Source organism: Zeugodacus cucurbitae, chromosome 4 (assembly GCF_028554725.1).
Source record: "Zeugodacus cucurbitae isolate PBARC_wt_2022May chromosome 4, idZeuCucr1.2, whole genome shotgun sequence".
NCBI lineage: Eukaryota > Metazoa > Arthropoda > Insecta > Diptera > Tephritidae > Zeugodacus > Zeugodacus cucurbitae.
The window spans coordinates 193,171-217,018 of record NC_071669.1 but is presented as its reverse complement, the minus strand read 5'-3'; the positions used below and the strand labels follow the sequence as shown (position 1 = coordinate 217,018).

At 30.4% G+C, this 23,848-nt stretch overlaps 1 protein-coding gene across 5 annotated transcripts in view; it reads right to left on the bottom strand.

Annotated features, from left to right (window-relative positions):
• The window catches only part of LOC105208354 (ecdysone-inducible protein E75), a 40,978-nt gene that overhangs the window by 6,647 nt on the left and 10,483 nt on the right, over positions 1-23,848 (bottom strand). For 2 of the 5 annotated variants that reach the window (XM_054229341.1, XM_029039363.2), the window contains 2 exons: positions 16,246-16,334; positions 6,641-6,785 (listed from right to left, as the gene is read on the bottom strand). In XM_054229341.1, the coding sequence (XP_054085316.1) occupies positions 6,641-6,785; positions 16,246-16,334 (234 nt within the window). Of the gene's footprint in view, positions 1-718; positions 2,332-6,640; positions 6,786-6,898; positions 9,155-16,245; positions 16,335-19,638; positions 22,764-23,848 lie in introns of those variants that run through there. The other 3 variants (XM_029039362.2, XM_029039360.2, XM_029039366.2) reach the window with 3 other exon arrangements.

Here is a 23,848-nt window from a genome sequence, read left to right as displayed (position 1 = left end):
ATTATATATCCAAAAAATTAAATTTAAATAGATACTATCCACTAAAAGTTCGTAAGTAAAGCAAAAAGGTCTCTCTTTGCTATCGTGGTCGCTTAACTATTTTTGTTTGGACAAGACGACCGTAAATAAACGAACGAAATTGGTAACGAAATTTAAACAGGTAGAAATAGTTTATAGTGTGGTATATACATACACTCGTTTTCATGACAGCACAAAATAAAGTGAGAGGTAAATAGTTGCGAAGAAGTCAACAAGTTAACCATTTTGCGTCTGCGCTTTTGTCGTTGCACGCCCCAGATAAAAAACGAAGCGCACAATAACAACGATTATAGCAGTGAAGAAATCTCACTGGCATATATTTATGCAGGCCGGCGAAATTGGGGTCAAATGAAATCGAAAATGAAAACTTTTCTCCGGTGAACATACTTTTCATAGAAGAGAAAAAGTTAAAATAAAAAACTCGAATGCAAAGTAAAATTGTTAATATTGGTGAACTGAAAAAAGAAAGTAAAAAATGAGAACACAAACAATTTAACGCATTTTTTAAAGAGTCAATAGTAAGATTGGTGGAAAATACGTCGAAACCACTCACAACACAAGTAAATTAATAGAAATTCTCTTTTTAAGAAAGTGGGCCAATTCACCTATATTTAAACTTTCATCAGCATATTCAGATAGGTATAGTATGTCTGCTTAATATTAGAAATTTTAAACTTACGTGCATTATGATATTTAAAATTGCCATTAAGTATGCTTTTGAGAATCGGTAATTCTTCGGTCATTTTTCTTGTTCTTATTAACTTTGGCAATATGATTTTTCCATGAATATATGTATATCGTTTTTCACGAAATTAATTTTACAAATAAGTATGTATGCACAAGTATGTTTAAAATTTGCTGAATTTTGGGTACGTATACTTTTGGTATTTAAATCAGGTACACTTAGTTTTACAACTTTTTGAAAACCACCAATAATTATACATATATACTCATATTACACAAATAAAGGATATAGCGTTTTAAATATTTTATTATGCATATTATTATGATTTTGATTTTGTTCATAAACATATCATGTTATTGTTGTTGAATATTACGAGTTTATTATTGAGAACTATTTATAATATCGGTGTTTGTTATTTCACATAACAACTTTATTTTGATATTCACAAATATTTTTATAGTTAGTCGTACATATTCGCTTGAAAAATGTATACATATACAAAACAATAACTATTTTTTTTTTATTTTATGATAACGTTATACGATTTAGGTTTCGTTTTTTTTTATTTTAATATATTGTGCTTCAATATTACATTGGCCCGCAAACAGTTATTGAATTAGAACGTGACAAAACTCGACAAGGTTTCGAACGCGACTAACTGTAAATATCAGAAGCATGTTATGAATATACGCAAAAGACAGTATGGACTAAAACAAAATATGAGATACATAATACATTAAAGCTGATACAGAAGCAAGGGCAGCGTTCAAGCAACATTTCTCATAGTGCGCTCACCTACTGTATGTATGTATTATAAATATAAAGACCCCGAAAGAGGAGAATTCATCTCCTCACTTTACCACACAAAATGAAATCACTTACAAAACGTGGTAACTGAACTTTGAAAGCTTATAATGCCACAAGGTGTATATGTAATGAAAACACCGATAACTTTAAGATGGAACACAGTCAAATAAGAGAGCACACAATTATACTCTGCTATTCTCTCTTCTTTTGTATGTTCTCTTATTTTCTATACGAAGAGAATATAATGAATTTTTATGACATCTGTATAAAAAATTATCAGTAACATTATTAATTAGTTTGTATACATCCACCTTCTCATACTACAAAAAAATTTTGTACATATAATGTTTAAATTAAGTTACAGTCAAACTATTTTCAATTCAATACCTAAACAGCGACTAACGAATATATTCCACCACGACTAAGAGAGTTTTATAGAAAATTTTTAGATTGTGAGCACACAAAAATAAAGCTCATACAGTCAAAAAGCTTCTCACCACAGTGTCTTCATACTAGTGTAGCAAAAATTTATAGCTAAAGGAAATATTTATGTATTTTTTTGTTATTTATTTGGATAAAATTATTTAAATTACTGCATGCTTAACACTTCATTCCATATCATGATTTTGTATATTTTAAGGTATAATTGTATATGACGAAGAATTTAACGTGAATTTTAAAAGTATACTTATTGGTATGTTCCCCCTTTAAAATGGGGGACGAACGGTAAAATAGATGATCAATTTGAAAATGTTTAATTATAAAACATGTATTTATAATATTTTTTATTATATGAATTTTTAATATTCATTGTAGATACTTTTATTAATTATAATAAAAATGTACATGTTTTTCAAAATAAGCTTACCGAGAGTAAGGAACTTCACAGAAAAAGTAAAATAATAGTGCGATATTATATCCTAACTATTTAAGTGTGTATATTCACTTATTCATTAACTCTCACTCGAATATACATAACTACATGTATGTACATATATGTAGGCAGTATACGAATCTTACTCATTTAATATAAGTTTTTTTGAACCCTTCGTCGCTATCTCTGATGAGCTTTTTTCTACTTCACTCCACATTTTATACGATGGAAAGAAAGTAAAAGTGAAAGCAGACAATTTTACTTTGTCTGTCCGCTATTTACAATCCAGTATACATATATATATGTATATATATATATAAATTAGTATCACGAGTGATATGGAAATTTATTGCTATGTATGCTTAATATTTTTATAACTGGCTGAAGTTTTTTGAAAGTTTTATTTTTATTTTAATATATTGTATTTTTTTTACACTGAGTTTATATATGCATATAGGCATGTACATACATTGAAGTAGTAATAATGGAAATAAACTCTTTTAGAAGGATGAAGTTTTCAGTTTCAGTTTTCAAGTTTCAGTTTTGTTAAAAATAGAAGATTATACATTTTCTTTACATATGTACATATATTTTTTCTACTCAAGAATTTGTCAATAAAATCATATTAGCGAATTAATTTATTCCTTTTAATTATGAGTTTATTATATATGCAAATATTTTGTGGGGCGTGTATATTCTTCCATATATGTCCAGAATACATTTATGTGAATAAAAATGTAAGGAGAACATATGATATAAAAGTGTTTGTTGTTGCAAATATTTACCGTATCTAAATATGTATGTATGTATATGCAAAAAATGTGTAGTGTATTGACCAAATCACACATACATATGTATGTACATATATAAATTCTCACTACCATAGAAATGTAGAACACACTTCGTGATAAGTGACTAAGTATGCCTGACTGCACGTTTGATTGCAATCAACAAAAGTGAATGACCGTGCATGACCCAGATAAATGTCGCTGCACTCCAAGACAAAGCAATGGCTATTGAAGGCGACGTAAACTGTTGAGTATATATGTACAAATACATATGTATGTACATTTATGTATGTGTCGCGAAAATACGATAAAGACTTACAAATGTATAAAGTTAAATATTTGTGTAAATGCGTTTTGCAAAACGTATGTATGAGTTCAGAACACTTTAAAACAAAAGCAATTACACGCTTATAAATATATACAGATGTATGTTATATATGTATATAGGTATACAAAGGAACTGACGTACTCAATCGCTCAAAATGTTAAAAAGAGAGGTTGTTCTCATTCTACACATCAGAAACAACTTCGGTTTAAGTTACGCTTGCACATACATATGTACATATGTATATGACTATTGCGCTTTACTTTGGGTGCATTGGACGACGTTTAGCTCAAATTATTTTTATAAATACATACATAAGTATATGTTATTAAAAAATAACATGTTTATGTTTCAATATGTGTGATTTATATACAATTGTAAGATGCATTTCTGGGTCATTTTTATAGATTTCTTTCAAAATGAGCGATATTGTAGTCTCTTCTCAACTCAATCCGCACAGCAATACAAGTACATATGTATGTATGTATGTACCATTGGCGCATTCAAATATCTGTACACATACATACTTTTAGACATATTGAACTACTGAACAGGTTTCTTAGATACTTTTAGAATTGCGGAGCTAATATGAGGAGAATTCACCAAGAAAATCGAAAGTATAATTTGAGTCAAATTGTTATGTAGTATATTTATTAGCTTGAAAGTCACTCAAAAAGTCGTCAGCTATTCGTTCGGCTGTTCATTCGGTTGGCCTTCTCCCATTCGTATGGTAGCTCTCTCGTTTTGCGACTTGAGGTTGTTCATTTAGGTTGTACCATGTTTCATTTGATAAAGTTGCGTAGCTGAGGTAAATGAACTTTTTGAAGGTTCGACCTATTTTATACACAACCATACATTGGTATGCAAACATGCACATTATATTTGTTTGTACATCCAATATCAAATACAAGTCATATTACGAAGGCTAGGACAAAGAAAAAGCGCGCGGGGGAATAAAAAATACTTATGTATACATTTTCATACGTATACGAAACTAGTTTATTTGCTTCAACTTGTGTGGGCAAAACATAAATTTGGTTTTATTTTAACTTTGCTTGAAAAAATATTTGAAACAATTGTAAACTGTGTTTTTTTATTTTTTATAATATCATGTAAATATAATAAATATTATTGGAATGAGATGAAGAACTAATGAAGAAAAATCCACTTACATAATACACTTGTAATAAAGATGGAGATTGAATAGCCATGCTAGTTCTGAACTTAACCTCTAGTATAATTCAAATATAATTGATTATTGGGTAAGTACATTAAAAACATACATTTACACATATGTACATATATGTATGTAGTACACACGTATGTTTATATATTTTGCACTCTCCCGCAATTGTATGGTTATAATACACCCAATAATTTTAAGCGAAGACCAAGTTGCCGCATGTATTGCGATAGCAAACAAAAATGGCTGACCTACTTTTAGAGTTACGAACATCAGATGCGGACAATGAACTCGGGCTAGCAATGACGTCGACCCATCGCACAACACAACATTCACTCAAGTTTTAAAAAGAAAAAGAGAGAGGTGGAGTGAAATTGAATAACATTGTTGTGTAGGCGAGTTATGCGAGCTAGACTGCGAAAGATTTAATTTACTATAACAACGGACGATTGGAACTGTAAATGGTGTGAGTCAAAAAACAACCGTTCAACCAAGTCTTTATATGACGTTAAAAATCATTAAAACTTTCGCTACTATCACATTATTTAATTTTTATAACAATAGAGATGTATCGGTGTGTAGATAAAAATTTCAATTTCATTTCGAGTACATTGATAAACAATAGACATTAGAAAAAACGGCATTTTAGAATAAAAAAGTAAGTAAATAATATTTCACGAATGCTTAATATCCTTGCAGCAAATGGTAAGAATTGAAATTAAGAAAAAACTTAATAGAAAATAAAACTAAAAGATTCCAATTAAACTAGCATGTATGTATATATGTACATATTCATTCGTTCTCCATTAACACAGTCACAATTGTAACATTACAATCCAGTACTACAATCAGTTATATGCTGGCAAACTCATAGTCTAGCATAAATTATTTTTATTTTAAATGATTGCTTAATTTTGAAATTATGAAATGTTACATACGCTTTCTTTTTCTATTTACACTCGACGCTTCATTGTATATATATACATACATACACATCAAAAGCAAATGAAAAAAGTGAAAGTGTGTTGTGCTTTGTGCTTTGTGATGGCAACAGCTTAAGTTTTTCATATATCATATGAGTATTGGACATATACATATGTATATCCAAATTAAACTCAAACTAATGTATAGGTACATATGAATATATGTATGTATGTATGTATAAAACAGTTTCGCAAATCGGTGAAAGAGAGAGTAGAGAAATTACATTTTTAAAATATACCCCACAATAGTGTGAATTAAATGCATAGAATATAACCAGATAAGATTAAGGAATATGTATGCATATGTATATAATGTATATATAAATATATGTTATTAAGGCACGAATAGCAACCTTACTAATACCACGCTTATATGCATGTGTATACTTAATTGTAATTCGTAATGATATTGTTTTTATTGTCATTGCTTTAAAAAAATTCGTTCATGGTTGGTCAACGAACTCATGGCCGGTGCATACACATGTACTTATCTATGTATGTAGCTAAGGCTCATGATTACGTACGATCGCATACTCATATGGATACGTAAAATAATTATTTTAGTATTCCTCTCGCTGAAGTCTCCGAAAAGTGTTTGAGTAGATATCTAAAACGAGAAACAGTTTTGTTTATGCTCTTTTTCGGTATGTTGAGGTGTGCATTCAGACCGTTAATTCATTTCTTTCATATTTATAGGGAATGAATCACTTAAAAAATGCAGTCAAGCAGACCAACTCACTTAAAGTAAAAATCAATTTCTCATTTGTATTGGTATTATTTTTAAGAAACTATACATTGTATACACTTGTATATCTGAAACACCTCCAAATCGTGTAGTAATACATTCCTACATTGTTTCAAATATATTTTGTAGATTCTGATATTAAAATATTGCAAAGCAAATAAATATAAAATATTAGAAAGATAGTCCATATATACATTTAAATATTACTTACCATCACGGCTCATTCCCACTGCAATGCATTTTTTTAACCGACAATATTGACAGCGATTACGGTTAATTCTTAAAATGCTACATTGCTGATTTTTAGTACACGGACGGTACTGAATTTTTTGCTGAATAGACCGCCGAAAAAAACCCTGGAATTGTAAAAATATTCTAATTTAGTAACCAGTTAATAAACAGTTTGTATTTTACAAATAATACATATATGTATACAATAAAATAAATTTAATAACTAAATAAAACGTACATCAGATATTCCTGTTTCTGAATCAATCTTACAAGAGCCGGGATAGTGTGAAATATTTTTCACATCCGAATTTGGCAAATTGGTATTTAGCCCACTACTTGAATCCACTTCAGTTGTAAAATTAGAAAAAGTTTCTAAATTATCATCAAATTTTTGACAGAGATCGTTCATTGCCGATTGTTCAAGAAGTGATTGATGATGGGATGTGCCATGAACTATGCAAAGTTCATCACCACACTCAACATTTGTATTATGATTATCACTAAATTGACAAAATGAAGAACTTTCATCGTTTCCGAGATTGTGTTCTTGTTGGTATTTCAGTTGCTGTGGCGTACATGTACAAAAATTAACATTTGTAGAAGATTGGGTGCTGGAATTACTTAGTGAGGAAGAATTGCTGTCAGAACTATCACGTCGAAACTGCTGTTGTTGTTTCAAAAGTGTCGTTATTTCATTTTCGGTTTGTTTGGACAAGATAAATTCTGGGGCTGTCACTATGCCCTTCGAATTTAATTGAGTAACTTCATCTTCTTTATTCCCATCATCATTCTCTAATTTTTCATCAGGAAAAATTTGTTTCGAGCCCTCAATGGACAGTAACTCCGTTTGTTTTCCTTTTTGTAGTTGTTCACGTTGCTTCCATTCCCTGGCAAATCGAATTTTTTTCCATGGACACTGACACTGCTCAAAGAAATCATTGCTTGAGCTGAAAGCCACCACATCGGCTTGTGGATTTGATAATTTGCTGTGCGGGGGGGTATTTGTTAATCTCTCTATACATTTTTTATCGAAGCCATCCACCCCTAAATCTCTACATTTTAATTTATTCACACTATTATTCTCGTTACCATCAATACCATCGTTTGGTTTTGTTTCACAAATGTCATTTATATTAAAACTACATGTAGTTCCAGTTTCTACACTGTGATTTCTCGTAGTTGTATGTTCGACTAGTAAAGGAATATTGATCCCATTTGTTTTCAGTCTTTTATATTGCGTTGCAGAAACATTTTGAATTAATTGTTGTTGCTTCTGTTTATTTTTCTCTTTCAAATTCAAAAATTCTTGATCATTTTGTTTTATATGTATTTGATGCTTGATCAGACGACCAGCACCATCAACACTTGTACCTGTGTTTTTGGTTACTAATTTTTTAGTAATAGGCTCCGACTCTAAAAGTTTTACGAGAGCAGAATGCTGTTGCTTTAACTGCCGACTACTAGAGGTTTGTGCAATGTTGTTTTGATTTATGTTTGTTGCAGGTGTTGAAAGCAATACAATTTTCGTGAATTGGGACTCTGTTGGTTGTATTGCAAGTGATTTTAATTGCCGAGCCTGTGGTGTTTCTGATATATGCTGCAATTGAATGGATTGTCGCTGATGTTGCTGCTGGCGCTCAGCGCCATTTAGTTCTTGCGTAGCACAAACCATTTCTACACAATTTATATTTTTAATCCAAACTTGATTTTATATAGAAAATATTATAATAAGGAACATATTTCTGATTCAGTATAACTTCTATGTTAAGTATTTTCGAATGGTTCAAGAAAATTTCCCGCCAAGTGGAGATTACCGATAAGTTTATCGTTGGTTTACACGTTTCACTTCAACACTGATTTAGAAATTTCATCTGGTTTTTTATAAATTATTCAATGCTTTATTTTCCTAAATATTTTTTTTAGTTTTAAAATATTGTCTCCTTAGCTATTCTACTTTTGTACGATGGGCATTACGAGTTGGGTTGCGATTTCATTCACTGAACATATTTGGAGCGCATTGTTGTCAACAAAACTTTTTTGGAAGTTGCTTTAATTTTATTTTTTTTTTACATATATTCACTAAAATCTCTCTGAACAGAAAATACTTTCAAAGTATTCGCACATATACTGAACCGTAACGTTTGACAGACGAATTGCGAATGATTTGCTCAACTCAACCTCGAATTGTTTATTCGTTGTCGTGCTCCGCACAACACGAATCACTGTTGTAGTTACTCTTGCTATTGTTAGTGTCTTCGTTCCACGCTACCTAGCTGCGAGCAATGACCCCCAAACGAATTCAAACAACTCAAATCAACTATCTAATGTTGAGTGGTATTTGAAATTGAGTTAAATATTTTGAGTGATTTTTTTTTGACGTAATAACCAATATCAAGCATTCAAGCATTTGGTGTTTACATGAGGTTATGTTAGAGGTAATGTTAATAAAATTTATAACTTTGTTAAGGGCACATTAGCTACAGAGCGTTCTCGAAAGATTTTTGAGAATTAACCTCACAAATTTGAATAGAATTACACATATACAAGTATATAAATTTTATATAAAAAAAATAAAATAAAATAAAAAATAAGCTAATGTTATAAATATTCGTTTACACATTTACAAAAAATATAATACTAAGTTCAAAATAGTTTTAATTTATTTACCTGACGAGAAATTATTTTTGTTACATTTTGTAAAATCTTATTTATTATAGTATTATAGTATTTACGATAATGTACGCACCTAGTATGCAATTCATGGGGATGCAATGCAACTAGCAAATCAAGAGTGTGATGACGTTGTTGTCATTGTTGCTTATATTAGTTCAACGAACTCCATCATTGTCGTGACCTAATTCTCGGTCAGCAACCTCGAAATATAGAGCTCGTTCGTTCGCTCACTGCCTATACCCATTCAATTTAGCTCATTTACTAGTCTACATAATAATATACTTGCGTGTATTCGTGTATATTTACGAATATGAACGAGCAGTTAGCTTTGCATATTCCTCGTACTTGCTTTTGCTCAGAACAACTACATTGACGTTCATAATATTCTGGCTTCCAATGCATTAAACGAGAAACATTTTTATTCTCATAGTATGAGTTTAATTACTCACACCTACAATGTTATTGCAATTATTGCAACACACTTTTTGCTGGTGCACTAACATAGATATGAATAAATGTATGTACATATATATTTAGTCTGAACCAGCTAGAGCAAAGAATGTAATAATCCATGCATGCATTCAAACAAATAAATATGTACATGCGCATGCACTTATGCAGAAGAAAGATGTTCTAAAGTTTACGCGAAAAATAATCAAGTGAGAGCCTACCAGAATGCACTGAAGGGAGAGCGCGAAGTAAAAAATGGAATTGTGAGAGATATCTACAGAGAGCAAATATGCACCCAGAGTTCACTTTAGCTAACGAACGGTCAATGACATAGAAACGAATAGTAAAGTGCACACTGCACAATCTTGTGGTATGAATATTTATAAAGATAACAGAAAGAACTAGAATTTTTAGCAATTACGTATGAAATTATGAACAAAATTTTTAATTGTATACATATAAATGTGTATTTGTATTTTACAGAGTTTTTCCTGTATTGACAACTAGGAGTTTAATGAATTAATATATGAATATATTAGGTTTGAATGAAATTATTAATATTTTTTTAAAGTTAGAAGTCTCCTTTATGCCATACACATATGTACATATCTATTCGAGAAACTTGTTATGATATTCTAGCTTCATTGACTGAAGAGTATTATAGAGTTTTGCACTACAAGTGCTGCCTGTTTGTTTCAATTACTAGAAAATGTGTTCTATTGGCTTCTCTATAACGCTTAGCCAATCGATGACAGCTGATATAGCATGGCTGCTAAAGGATGCCAACACTTATTTAATTAAAGGAAATATTTATATAAAAATTATAGGCTATATTAGGGATAAGTGAACTTTGATATACATACATATATGTATTTGTCAATGAGATAGCTTGGCTAAGCTAAGTAACAAATATAGTATTGTAAGTAATTTTAAGTCAATGAAAAAATATTTTTTAAATAAGACAGAACGAATAAAGAAATTATGAAATAATTTAGTCTATTGAATTAAATAATTTCAAAATAAAATAATGTCCCAAATGTGAAAATACATAGGTATTCATGTGTATATACATATTTGTATAATTATTTATGAAGCCTTTCTTTTCACAAATTTTAGTATACTTCATTTTTGTAAGCCATCATAATAATAGACTTAACATATCGCATTTCATGATACAGAAATAATAAATGGTGTCCGATACGATAACTTCTATGCGAAAGATTCGTATACATGTACATACATATCGATGTACATATGATTGAGCATCTAAACTATAAACAAGTTATCGAGGAAAGTAAAAGGATTGTTCACTTCATTATCATAAAAGATAATATAAACTTTATTCACCATAGATACGTAGTAAACCTTTTTTTCTACATTCCAAATATTCAGTTAAACATTTATTGATATTCGCATGGCCAATATTGAGTCAGTCAATTAGTGAATACTATGACTGATTATCCTATATAAAGTTGTTGTAAATTCTGTAGAAATAAAAATCATGGAGCGTTCAATGGCTTATTTCTGATATGATTTGAATTTTAATCATCGATACCTCTGCAGAAATACATGTACACATACTGCATATAAATTGGATATAGGTGTGTGTAATAGTATTAAACTCTATCCTACATTAAGAATGTTACCATTGACGTCATACGTCAGACCCAGTAGTTTGCCATTGGAGCAATAGATGTGCAAATACAGACATATAACTAAATGAATGTTTGTACATGCACATATGTATATTTACGTTTATCTACATAGATGTAAGTATATACACAAAATGTCCTCCAAGTAAATGCTCAAACATTAGTTTAATTTGCAACAGACAAAGTTCATTTACCTCGGCGATGGACATAGTTCCATTTCGGCCTCGTTAGCTGAGATAACCCGCGGACTATAGTTGCAGAGATTGCAGCTACATGTTGAGTGTGAGAGCCCAACCACTAAATATGTACGTATGTATGTATAATTTGTTGATTTGTTGCGCTCATCAGAATGGCATATACGAGTATATATAAGTGTACATCATGACAATACTTACACTCATAGCTGTGAGTATTTTTATGGAATTGAGTGGAATCAGTAAACTTGAGCATTTTACATTTTGGTTACAGAAATATGATGAAACTGAATGCAATTTACAAATTTGTATAGAGAACTTAAAATTTTAGTTGTAAAATCCACAATTTGATTGTAGAGAGGTATTCAAACATATATACATATGTAAATGCATAACTATGTGAAAACAAAAGTGTGTCTAGTGTGTGCGAGTTTCTACACTTATAATTTCTGTTACTTTTGTATTTACTTTGTTTCTACGAATTTTTATAAAGATACCTCTTATGTTATACATAAGCAATTTTTCTGTTTATAAAGTATTTGCTTTGGAGACAACGCTCAAGGTGAAATCCAAAAAGTTCATTGCGCTAATTTTCCTTTTCTGCCGGGGGTGCTATTTACTTGACCTACTTAACAGGCATTGCACCCAAAGCTCGACTTAGCATTAAGTCAGATCCCAAATAGAAGAAAATCGTTGGACAACGAGAAATGAACTCCGTGTAATACAATTGTGATATTTAAATATGTATTTACATGAATAAATGCATGTAAGTTTATAATTAGCGTTAATTCTGAGCTAGATGTTTGATTGGAATAAGGTGACTAAGTATTTAAATATCAATATTAAAAAAAAAATTTCCAAAGTTATACCGACGAAAAAATGTCATGACATCAGCTTTTAATAAATGGATTATAATCCTTTTTAAATTCCATTTTAAAGTTAATAAGAAGGTTAGATATTAACGTTTTAAAAACCTAATAAAAATTATCTCAGCATAGTAAATATATATTGACCTAAGTATTTACATACAAAGTAGATAAAAATGCGCAGCTTAGTCGGGTCGGATCCGTTCAGTCACCTCACCAACACTTCTAATATTTTACATACAAATATGCATTGACAATACCATGTAGGGAAAAGTCATAGCTTTCCTAGTGAATATACATATATATATATATATATATATATGTTAATACATGTGCAAAATATACGCAACTGCAACTACTCCCCGAAGAGCGGATGATTGCTGCAATGAGAAAACCTACGCGCATGCAAAGCAGCTCGTCTTGAAATCAATACTACCCTAATGGAAAGTTATCGGCAATTCAAATTCATATATTTATAGTACACACATATTAACAAAATATTTTTATTTAAGAAAGTATTAAATAAATGTATTTTACAAAATCTTTAACAGTTATTAGTATTTAATTTCCATGATTTAGTTCGGTATATCGAAAACAATATAGATTTGATAATTTCATTGATATTTCCATCGACAGAAATATTTAAATTTATTATATTATTCAAATACATACTTGTTATAATAGTGAGTGCTGCTTACTATTCATTAGATCAATCAGTCGTAGGACCCTCCATTTAACGAAAACTTTTGGAAGTGCTAAAGCAAGTCGGCAATAAGAACCCCAAAACATCTCCCACCGCCTGTATTTTTAAGGAGAGAAATATGTGTATACACGTACATATATGTACATGTATGTGTAGTGCCTCTTGCAGCAGCAATGCGATATGCGACTACGGCAGCGAATGCACTCTCAAACTGACTTTTGCTGTTGCGCCGAAAGTACCGCACAGTGCAATGACTTTCGCACATTGTAAAATGTGCAGTGTTAGTATATACATACATACACATATGTACATTGTACAAACTACGTTGTAGTTGTTGACAGTTATCGTGCAACGGCCATGGCTAAATTTATACATATAGCTGCATATGTATATATGTATATATATTATATGCAGCTATATGTATATATATTCTTAATCTGGAGAACCTCCTCTTTCCAACGATACCCATTTTATTACCGAAAGCCTGGGATAGTATACTAAAGCCGACCCTACATAACTACAGGTACAACTGTCTAAATTAAAAGTTTTGGAACTTGGTAAGCTCATAACCAATAGTTGTTATTTTCTTGCAGATGTTTTATTAACAATCATATTTCAATACGTTTGTCAACCATCATACGTTTTTAATATAATACTTTATTATAAGCAGTAATAATATGGCATATTTATATGTGGGAATTCAATAATAAAAAACATATCTCATAGCATACCGCAAGGAGCCTTCATAGCATGTGTTTGCGTTGCTCATACGCATGTCTGCTCCTAAATATATGCTAAAATATATTACATAGCTCGGTGGTTGTCCAATTATATTTCGTATATACTCTGTATACGAGAGCAGTCTGAGTGTCTCACCGACTGCTAGCATTAACTATGCATATCGGAGGATGAACTCAATGTATACACAGGTACATTGTATACACTTTATACATAAAATTGCTCAACATTATCTGCCACTTCATTCCAGCTCTTAAGCTTCTCTCATATTCTCCTACATTTAACTACTTTTTCATGAACATGAATGAGCACCGTTTCAAGCTCAAGAGAGCACGATGCGAATCTATTGAGTGGAACACATTTTATGCCATACTGTGCATAACCTAAATAAATGCAAGAGGTTGATGACACAAATGACTAAGTGCATTGAACTGTTTATTGGTATACAGGGCTGCGAAGTTCACAAGCATTGGAATCACTTTTAAAATTATATGCATGTGTATGTATGTACCCGTTTATATGCACACATTCTAAGAATGTATATAGTGCTTGAAAGAATATACTTATGCATATATACAAACATACACATTGATATTATTGAAATCAACAGTATCACTTGAACGTTCATAATGCGGTAGTGATGTGTATTGAATACTAATATTAAAATACGTATTTACGGTACTAATGTATACATAGGGAAAAATAATATGCGAAAGCTTGGAACATTTTCAAAATCAATTTAAGTACTACATTAAAATATTATATGATATGGTCATTCTTTGTCTAGGAATTTCAAAACAACATCGTTATTTGAATGATTTATATTTAACATACATGTCTATATTGATATGTTAATATAACGTATTAATAATAAACGTATTAGTAAAAAACTGATATTGTATTTAAAGTAGTATCAACATACATACAAATTAATACGCAAAAAAATCACCCTGTTTGAGAGCACACTATTTAATACACATTCATGATTGTTATTCTCTCCAACCCAAACTTTTCTCATACTCTTTAACTACCACTAACACATTTGGCTCCTATACTCACGATTCTCTTTATATACTTCTTCTACATATTTATATTATAAAAAAATTGACATTGAATGAGTTCATTAACATCATGCCTGGTCAATTACCGCCACGCTTGCCGGGGCAAAACTGAAAAAATCGGCAGGCAACTACATGAAGCTCAGGGAAATATGTTATTTATGTATGTATACAAGAAGTATTCATGGCGAGTGTAGAAGCGTACACGAATAATGTGATTACTAATGTGGCAGAGTTTAAATAAAAAAAAAACGAATTTAGAATTACAGGTAAACACACCGCAAAACACCGAAATTATACTATAGATGCAACTTAGAGCACCTAAAACTTTTTTTAATATAGGTTTGCTAAATGCCGTCAATAATAAAAAAATATATATGTATAGTTTGGACCACTATAAATCATGAAAAAATATTGTATCATATTTATATCAAGTTTCCATACGAATAGTAAAATGTGTCTTGAATGCATGCATGTATGTATCATGTAAGTAGTTTCTGAATTATAACTTTGTATTACAATTATATGGTTAAAATGAACCAGATATGATTGTGGTACATCTAATTTGGAGAATAAGAGCTTTGTGCGTACATAGGGATGTATTTCAAAAGGTGAAATAATATGTAGCAAATCAATAAGCAATTGTCAATAAAACTATGAAGGTCTTTTATTTAGTTATTCACTTGATTATTTTATTATTCACACACGTGTACGCAAATTCAAAGCAATACTCGCCTAGTTATAACTTCGCTAAACAGAGTGTGAATCTGATATAACTTGAAAATATTCGATAAGCTCTAAACCTGTTTCATACTTCCTAATTAGTATGAAACACGTAAAACAAAACGTCACATTAACCTTGAAACTTGTTCTATAATAACGGATGTGTATTTGTATGAATAGTAACAACTTTAATAAAAATCATTTCTCCTATACAACCCACACTTATACGCGGTATACATATATATATTTACCTTTATACATAAATACGAATATAACTTCCTTCGTATCTAAGGACCAAAAGACAGGTATGCTGGCAGTGCCGTAATTAATAAAAGCTGAGACAATATACTCTGTCAATTTAGTTCAGTTTATTTACAATTGTTTAATTTTTTAAATTAATATCCGCAAATATATTAGTCGATAAATTTTTGTAAAATAGAATATTTGTACGAAAAAGAAAGGAATATAACCGACAGAATCCAGGTACCGCAAATATTTATATATGTATATGCACAAGGATTTACTTACCTTACAACCTTCACAGGAATGAACACCGTAATGAAAACCAGACGCTTTATCTCCACAGACGCGACATAGTACTGTTGTGCCATCAAATTCTGCAAGATAAAAAATTAATAATTATTATTTTTTTATTTGTTAAACAGTTTAACCAATATGTTCGATAATATGCATACATATATATATATCTTTTAGAAAAATATATCATTTATATATACAGTAACAGAAAATGTTTATTTCACTGCAATTAAGTTTGAGATGGTGTAACGTGTGAAGTGAGTATAACTAAATTTAAAATAAATATATAAATGGTCATGTCCCACGTACATCCATATATTCAACAAAGCTTTTGTAATAATAATAATGAAATGATCGTCATTTCGTACTAGTTTGCTTTAAAAATTTTCCTAAACAAACAAAAATTGTGTTCATGTAATACATACATACATATGTAAATACGCATGTATAGGAGTATATACTGGAATGAGAAAGAAGAAAGTTGTTAGTCTAGTTTGTTGTTTGCAAAAGTTCAACACATGTAACTTGACTCATTCATAATAGAAAAATTGCCTTGAACTTGAAAAAAATGTATACATATATAAACCAATAATATGGGCAACTATGCTGATATTTCATTTGAGTATATATTATTTAGTAAATCGATTTTCCATAGAATCATTATATACTGACAACCTGAATAAATATATCGATATTTGTACGTACGTCAATGTTGTTACTGTATGTATGCATTCATATATGATAATAACCAAGAAGATATGTTAGGAGTGATTTTTCTTCAATCTTCAAAAATACATATATTCCAACAAATTCTTACATAACTACGAAGCCTATATAAAATGAGTATTAGTTTTATTTTTCTCGCTCTCTTTCAAAAATCTATATTAAAAAAGTTCAATGAGACAATGTGTCTATGTTTGTTACCTGAAGCTCATATAATATGCGAAATCAATCATGCCGAATAAATAATATATGTACATGTAATGAGAAGATTCATTAATGCCAAATTTTATATAATATTAAGTATGTACATATGTTTAATAGGCAGTGAATTTCAGCGTCATTGTAAACAGAAACACATATCAGAACTTATTATCAACATCGGAAAGTTTGTCCACTTTCGTGTTCATAAGTACATAGCTTTTGTTTCTACTTATGTGTCAATAAAATGTAAATATACATAGGGGCAATAGCACAGAAATAAATAAAAACACTAACCTTGGCGTTCACTATGTTGAAATTGCGAGTATAGCATCTATATATACATACATATGTGCCAATGATCTCACAAAAATTTACACAGAATATCAATCTGATTAACACACAAATATAAAGAATTAATTCAAACTTGCTTTATTACTTAAAACGCGTTTAATATCAGTGTATGTTTTTGTTTCCGTTTACTTCCTTTATTTATGATTTTTGCAAGTTCGCAAACCTTCTTAAGGTCAACTGAAGTTTAACGTATTTTCGAGGTTACTCTTCAAGTCGTTGACCGTAAAAAGAAACACAGTTGGGGGGTATGTGCGTTAAATGAATGGTAACAAAGTAATAATAAATGTTTTTATTTCCATAAATATCAAAAGCAAAATATAAAAAAATCTTGTTCTATAACTTCATTTTGTTATTCGAAAATTATTGAAACTTGAAAAATATATTTATTTCGAGAAATGTCCGTCCTGTTTGCCTAGATGAATATTTTTATTGACGGTGGAATTGATTATCTAACTAACTTTGTATTTAATCCTACAAAAATATAGCATACAGATCATGTCAATATACACATACTATGTACCTACTAATACTTTGGAATATATAATATGCACTCCTACAGAAAGAAAAAATGTTATACATATAAAGAAAAAAGTGGAAAATAACAACAATTTCCATTCAGTTGCGGCCAAGGCGATGAACACTTTCTCTCATTATAATGTGCATTCACCTCGTATTGATGACAACAGAAAAATGGCAAACGAATATGGATATAATTGTTCACAACTTAGTATACACATTGTACATTGTTTAAGCACAGCATGTCAATAGATATCACATTACAAATAGACTAACTATTCATATGTACATATTTCGACATACATATATTTATGGGAATATATTCGGGCAATATTTTTATAGTATATGACATAAAACTGAATATATTTATATTATGAATACTTCTAATGCAACTGAACCAGTTTCGATTGGGTGTTGCTTGCTTAAATAAAATTCACAAGTTTGAATTTAGCCATGAATTAATAGGGAGATAGAGTAACCAAATGCCCAATTACTTTGCGATTTTAAATTACGATGAGTTGTATGATCATACAAATTACCCCACGGTTGTTGACATGAGAAATCGAAAGATTGATAAACTTTTAAAATTTCACTTTCAATCTGGATGAGGTTTTTGAAGGTTGAAAGAAGAAGATAAGATAAATTAAAACATTGTATTGTATAAAAAAATACTTATACAAACTTATAAAGTATGTGTGGCACTGCAGTGATACCAGCCAAAACAACAAATGTCTGCTTCACTGCAAGTATTCAAGTGCAACGCACTGCTCTGCTGTTGCTGCTGCATTTACCATTGACGCGCATACTTATACATATACGTATGTATACATGTATAAAAGGAAAGCAATGAACCCGATGAGCAACTCAGTGGCTGGTTAAACAGTTCAATGAACGAGTCCGCTGTTACCACTGATGCCATTGGCAAACGTCAGTGGTTATGTTATTGTACGTACAATTCGAATAAGTGTGATAGTACAAATAAATGTATACTTATGGGTAAGTAATTGTATGCGAATTGAACTTTAACTAAAAAATAAGATAACTATTAAGTGTTCATAGAAATGAAAGTTTTCTCAAATAAATACATATGCAACTATTTATAAATAAATGAATAAATAACTAAGTAAATGTTATAAAACCGTTTGAAATATAAATTATTATCAAAACTTCCGCTTTAGTGAGTCCAAAAACTGATTAAGCAGCTACTATCGTTTTATTCAATTTTATTTTATATGTTTTGTGGGCATCTGCTTTCAAGCTTTTATGTTAAATGAAAAGAAACTAAATGTAAAGAAATTCTAATAATCTCCTATATATAATATTAGATAAGAATTAATACACACACATATATACATATGTTATAATCAAATTACTTTAATTTTCTATAATGCTTTTGATTTTATATGTATATATTGTAAAAATTTGTGAAAATTTCTCTTATCTTAATAACATATGTATGTAATTTTTGGCCAAATATTTGAATAAATTTTTTGTTCAAAGAATAATCTTTATTCACCTACAGCGAGCGACAACAACAACGTCCACATTAAAGGATAGATAAACCTGCTAGTTTCAAATAAGTTGTATATTTACCGATATTCAACTCCGGTTCTCCTTTCGCCGAACTTGCTACCGTTGTATCCATCACAGGGTAAGATTTTATGTATTCTGGGGTCTGCGGACGAGAATCTGATGGTGCAACACTGGCATTGTTAGTACCAGATATATTATGCTGATATACATCTTCATTACGATTTCGATATGAAGAGTTTTGTGTGTAATTGTCAACATGTACATTGGAACTTGTCAGATCAGTTACACTTGCAACAAAATTATTAAAGTTTACATTATTTGGCGGAATACACGAATCATGAATGCTACTTCGCTGATTATCATGTAAACTTTGAACCACCACTGTGTTCTTATTAATGTTGCAAGTTGTTTTATTTATATATACAACATTATTGTGAGGATCTTGGCAAACACTTGAGGGAGAAGATGATGGATGTGACGAGGTGCAAAATAGTGGAGAGAAACGTCCATTATCCAAGTCTGTGGTTGGTATAGTCGAAGGACACTGAGTAGTCGAAATCATTCCATTATTTAATGGAGTAATTAGTACATTTTTGCTGGCAGGAATGCGTGATGAATATGATCTAATACACGAAACTTTCGTAGAAAACGGCGGTTTTCCATCCAAATTGTTAATAATGGGGTTGTTAGGATGCTCTGTAAGAGAACTTCCCCAAGAAACATCAGTAGAAGAGTTAGGTGACACTTTTCTTTGCTGATAATAAGTTGATGCACTTGTGTTCAGTGGTAGGTTCAAAGCATTTTCTAAATGTGACCGCCCAACTAAAATTTGAGAAGTCAGAGTAGAACAAGATGCTGGAGAAGTTTGTGGTACTGTGGATAGAATTTCATTTTGTGTGAACGAATGGTACTGTGATTGATTTTTTGAGTTTGTCTGTGAATTTCCAACAAGCGACAATGGAACAACTGATGATCGTTCATATTCACTTTCAGTATTGAACATTAGTTGACATTCGCTTTTATCTCCAAAAGATGACGATGGGGATAACAATAAACGCGCACTTGCACTTTCACCACTAATATGACAGTCAGAACTGTCAGCTGACATAACCATTTTCATTATGTATTACGTTAAACACAGTTTCGTTTTTGTAGATTCTACTTCTTTTAACTTGAAATTCTCACAATTTAAAAATTACTTTACCAAATTTTAGGTGAAACTACATAATTTGTCTGGATAGTAACACTTTATTTGGGTCGGGTCACACTATTTATAGAATAACGACATTTTTTTTTTATATTTTATATATTTTATTATTCTACCACAAAAAGCAAATCAGTCAAACACAAACGGCAATTATGTTGAGATTTCAAAAATAGCGCGTTTAAAATAACACCACAACACGACCGCACTTAATCCACGACCCGTTCATCATGAAGCGCTGTATGTCAATGAAAGGAAAAGCAGTGCTGATGTTGGATCTTGTTCGCCACGGTTGGGTTCGAATTGCTTTTAGTTGGCATCACCGTAGAGTAATGTTGGAGCAGAGTTAAAAGTGGCGACCCTGATGATTATATGCCTATTCATGTAGAGTGCGCTTATATTTGTGAGCGTAAAAAGCGACCCTGATATACTCTTGTGTGCTCTTGAAATATCCGTCTCGTATTATTTATTTTGCTTAAGCGGTTATATGCAGAAAGATAATAATGTCGGAAGCCTATGACTTGTACGGGGGAAGACTGAGGTTATTAACTTAAACAACTTAAACACAAAGCATAGACTGATATTTATATGTATTTTCCAATTTAGCCATTCAGCGAGTGATCTTCGCACTTCTGCGGAGTACAGAGAGAAGCAATAGTGAGAGAGTGAACACATACATACTTATTCTCATTAATGTGTACGTGTTTCAAATGTTTATTTTTATATATTTACATATACGTACACGATACAAACCTATGTGCATATGTATGTACATCAATAACTACTATTCATAGGCAACAATGTGTGAATAAAAGTCTCACTCGATGCAGAATAAAGGATATATGAGTATTTTGTCTCGTGTCATTTGTAGTATACATACAACGTATACTTCGAGGATGAGAGATTTCCATATTGCTAAACATTTTTGAAATTTTTCTCATAAATGATCATTCGTATTTTGTATTTTAATAAATATGTATGTATATTGTTCAAGCTTTTGCAATTTATCTACATATATGTATGTGTATTTGTAAGCGTCTAAATTTTACGATAAGTTTATGTTCATGTTGGAAATAAATTATTTATTTGGTTTTACTCACTCTTCCCAAAAAAATACAAAATAAATGAGTATATCCTTAAATATAGTAGATGGATGACACCGTATAATGCATTGGAAACAAAATTATATTTGTTGGTGAGTATACATACATACATATGTAGGTATGAATTTGCATATATTAGATGGAACATTACAAAAACCAAGCTCTTAGAGTAAGAAAATATTTTGCTGGGATAATAGAAAAAGAAAATTAATATTAACGAATTACATTGTTGTATCCAACATCTCTACTACTTCAAAATTGCTTGGCATCTCTCTGGTAAGTTCTCAACAAATTTTCTTCTCCTTTTAAATTTTTTACTGAACTGCGCGTTTACATAATTTTATAAATAATTATCTTCTCTATCCAGAACTGCATATTAGCATATTTACTCTCCAGGAACATATGAAAAAGAATAAATACCTATTTGTTAATTCACTATATACATACATATGCGTATAGTATATATAAATAAACTATCTCTGAAGTTCAAAGCCACCAAACTATACAAACGATGTGCGTGTATATGCACAGACGTACGTACATACATATGTATGCATATTTACGTATTCCATCTCAAACAAAAGTACAACGTACTCTCGTGGAGTTATTTTGAAAAGAGTATTTTATACAAAGAAAATGCTTTACAACATGCCAATTGTGTAAAATGTTGATGCAGGTTCGTTCATTGTACTCTTTCCTCTCTTCGTATTTGCAGTGCCGCCTGTTAAGTTAGTTATGTTGTACTACAAGTAGAGTTTGTTTATTACAATATTTACTATTCAAAAAAAGTATTATTTAATTTGATATGATTAATTGTATAGCTTTCAGAGAAAGTAGGACATTAGTCCTTTGAAATACTGATTTAATTACTTGTTTTTACATAATATATGTATTATAAGAAAGTATACATTTCCTTTTCATTTAATTATGCGTTTTGTCGCCTCTAGATACTCTTCTTAAATTTTGTTAAAATAAGAATTTATTAAACATTATTTTTTGGTTGCAGAATGGTATGTGTTATCATGTATTTCCATTCAAGCATATATTTTTTATATTTAAAATATGTTTGAAAAGTAAAAAAAAAGTTTTGAAATATTCAAAGCAAAAAATATTTCTGGGTATCACTTAACTGGTCTCTAGTTCTGTAGTTCATTGCCATCAAGCATAAGGTAACTAACCGAACAAATAACACAACTGTCCTCTAAAGTTAGTGCTAACAACATTTCGAAAGCTGTTTGTTTGTTGTCTTGCAACTTTGGCGTAAATTTCTTGGTGTAGAGTCATAGAAGTTCATTTCCCTCTCTTGTTGTCATTGACTTGTTGAAGCTTTATTTACTGCCATTGGATCTGAGTAGATGGATACATACACTTAGTTATGAATCAATTCGATATTAACTTTGAAAGTAAAATATTATTTCAAAATAATAATACTTTGATTGCAAGAAAGGTTATAAGTACGTAATTTTAATTTTTATACGCCAATTTTAGCTATACGTTTCTTTTGTAATATTCTGGCTGAATTATCAGTCTAACTTGCATGTAAAATACTTCTTTTTTATTGGAAGCTTTTTATAAAAATATGTATATCTTGTTTATCATAAATGATCTTTTGAAAAAATATCGTTTTACTTCGTCTTCTAAAATTTTTAATAAAACCGGAATATAACTTAATTGTTCATGTATACAATGAGAAGTGTTATTATTAAATATATTTTCTAAGCGATAATTCTAAAATTCTAAACAATTCCCAAAGTTTAATATGTATTTCAGCTACTTGTGCATGTACACCAATGCCAACGGCAATAAAAACTTACCATTGCAAAGCTAAAACTTGGCTTGTCGGCAAGAGGAGTAAGTGAATAAACGAACCCCAATGAACATATGCGTAAACTCATTTACGCACTCATATACGTTTCGTTAACTCTGAAAGTTCCCAAAAATAATAGCTAATGTCAACGTCCGA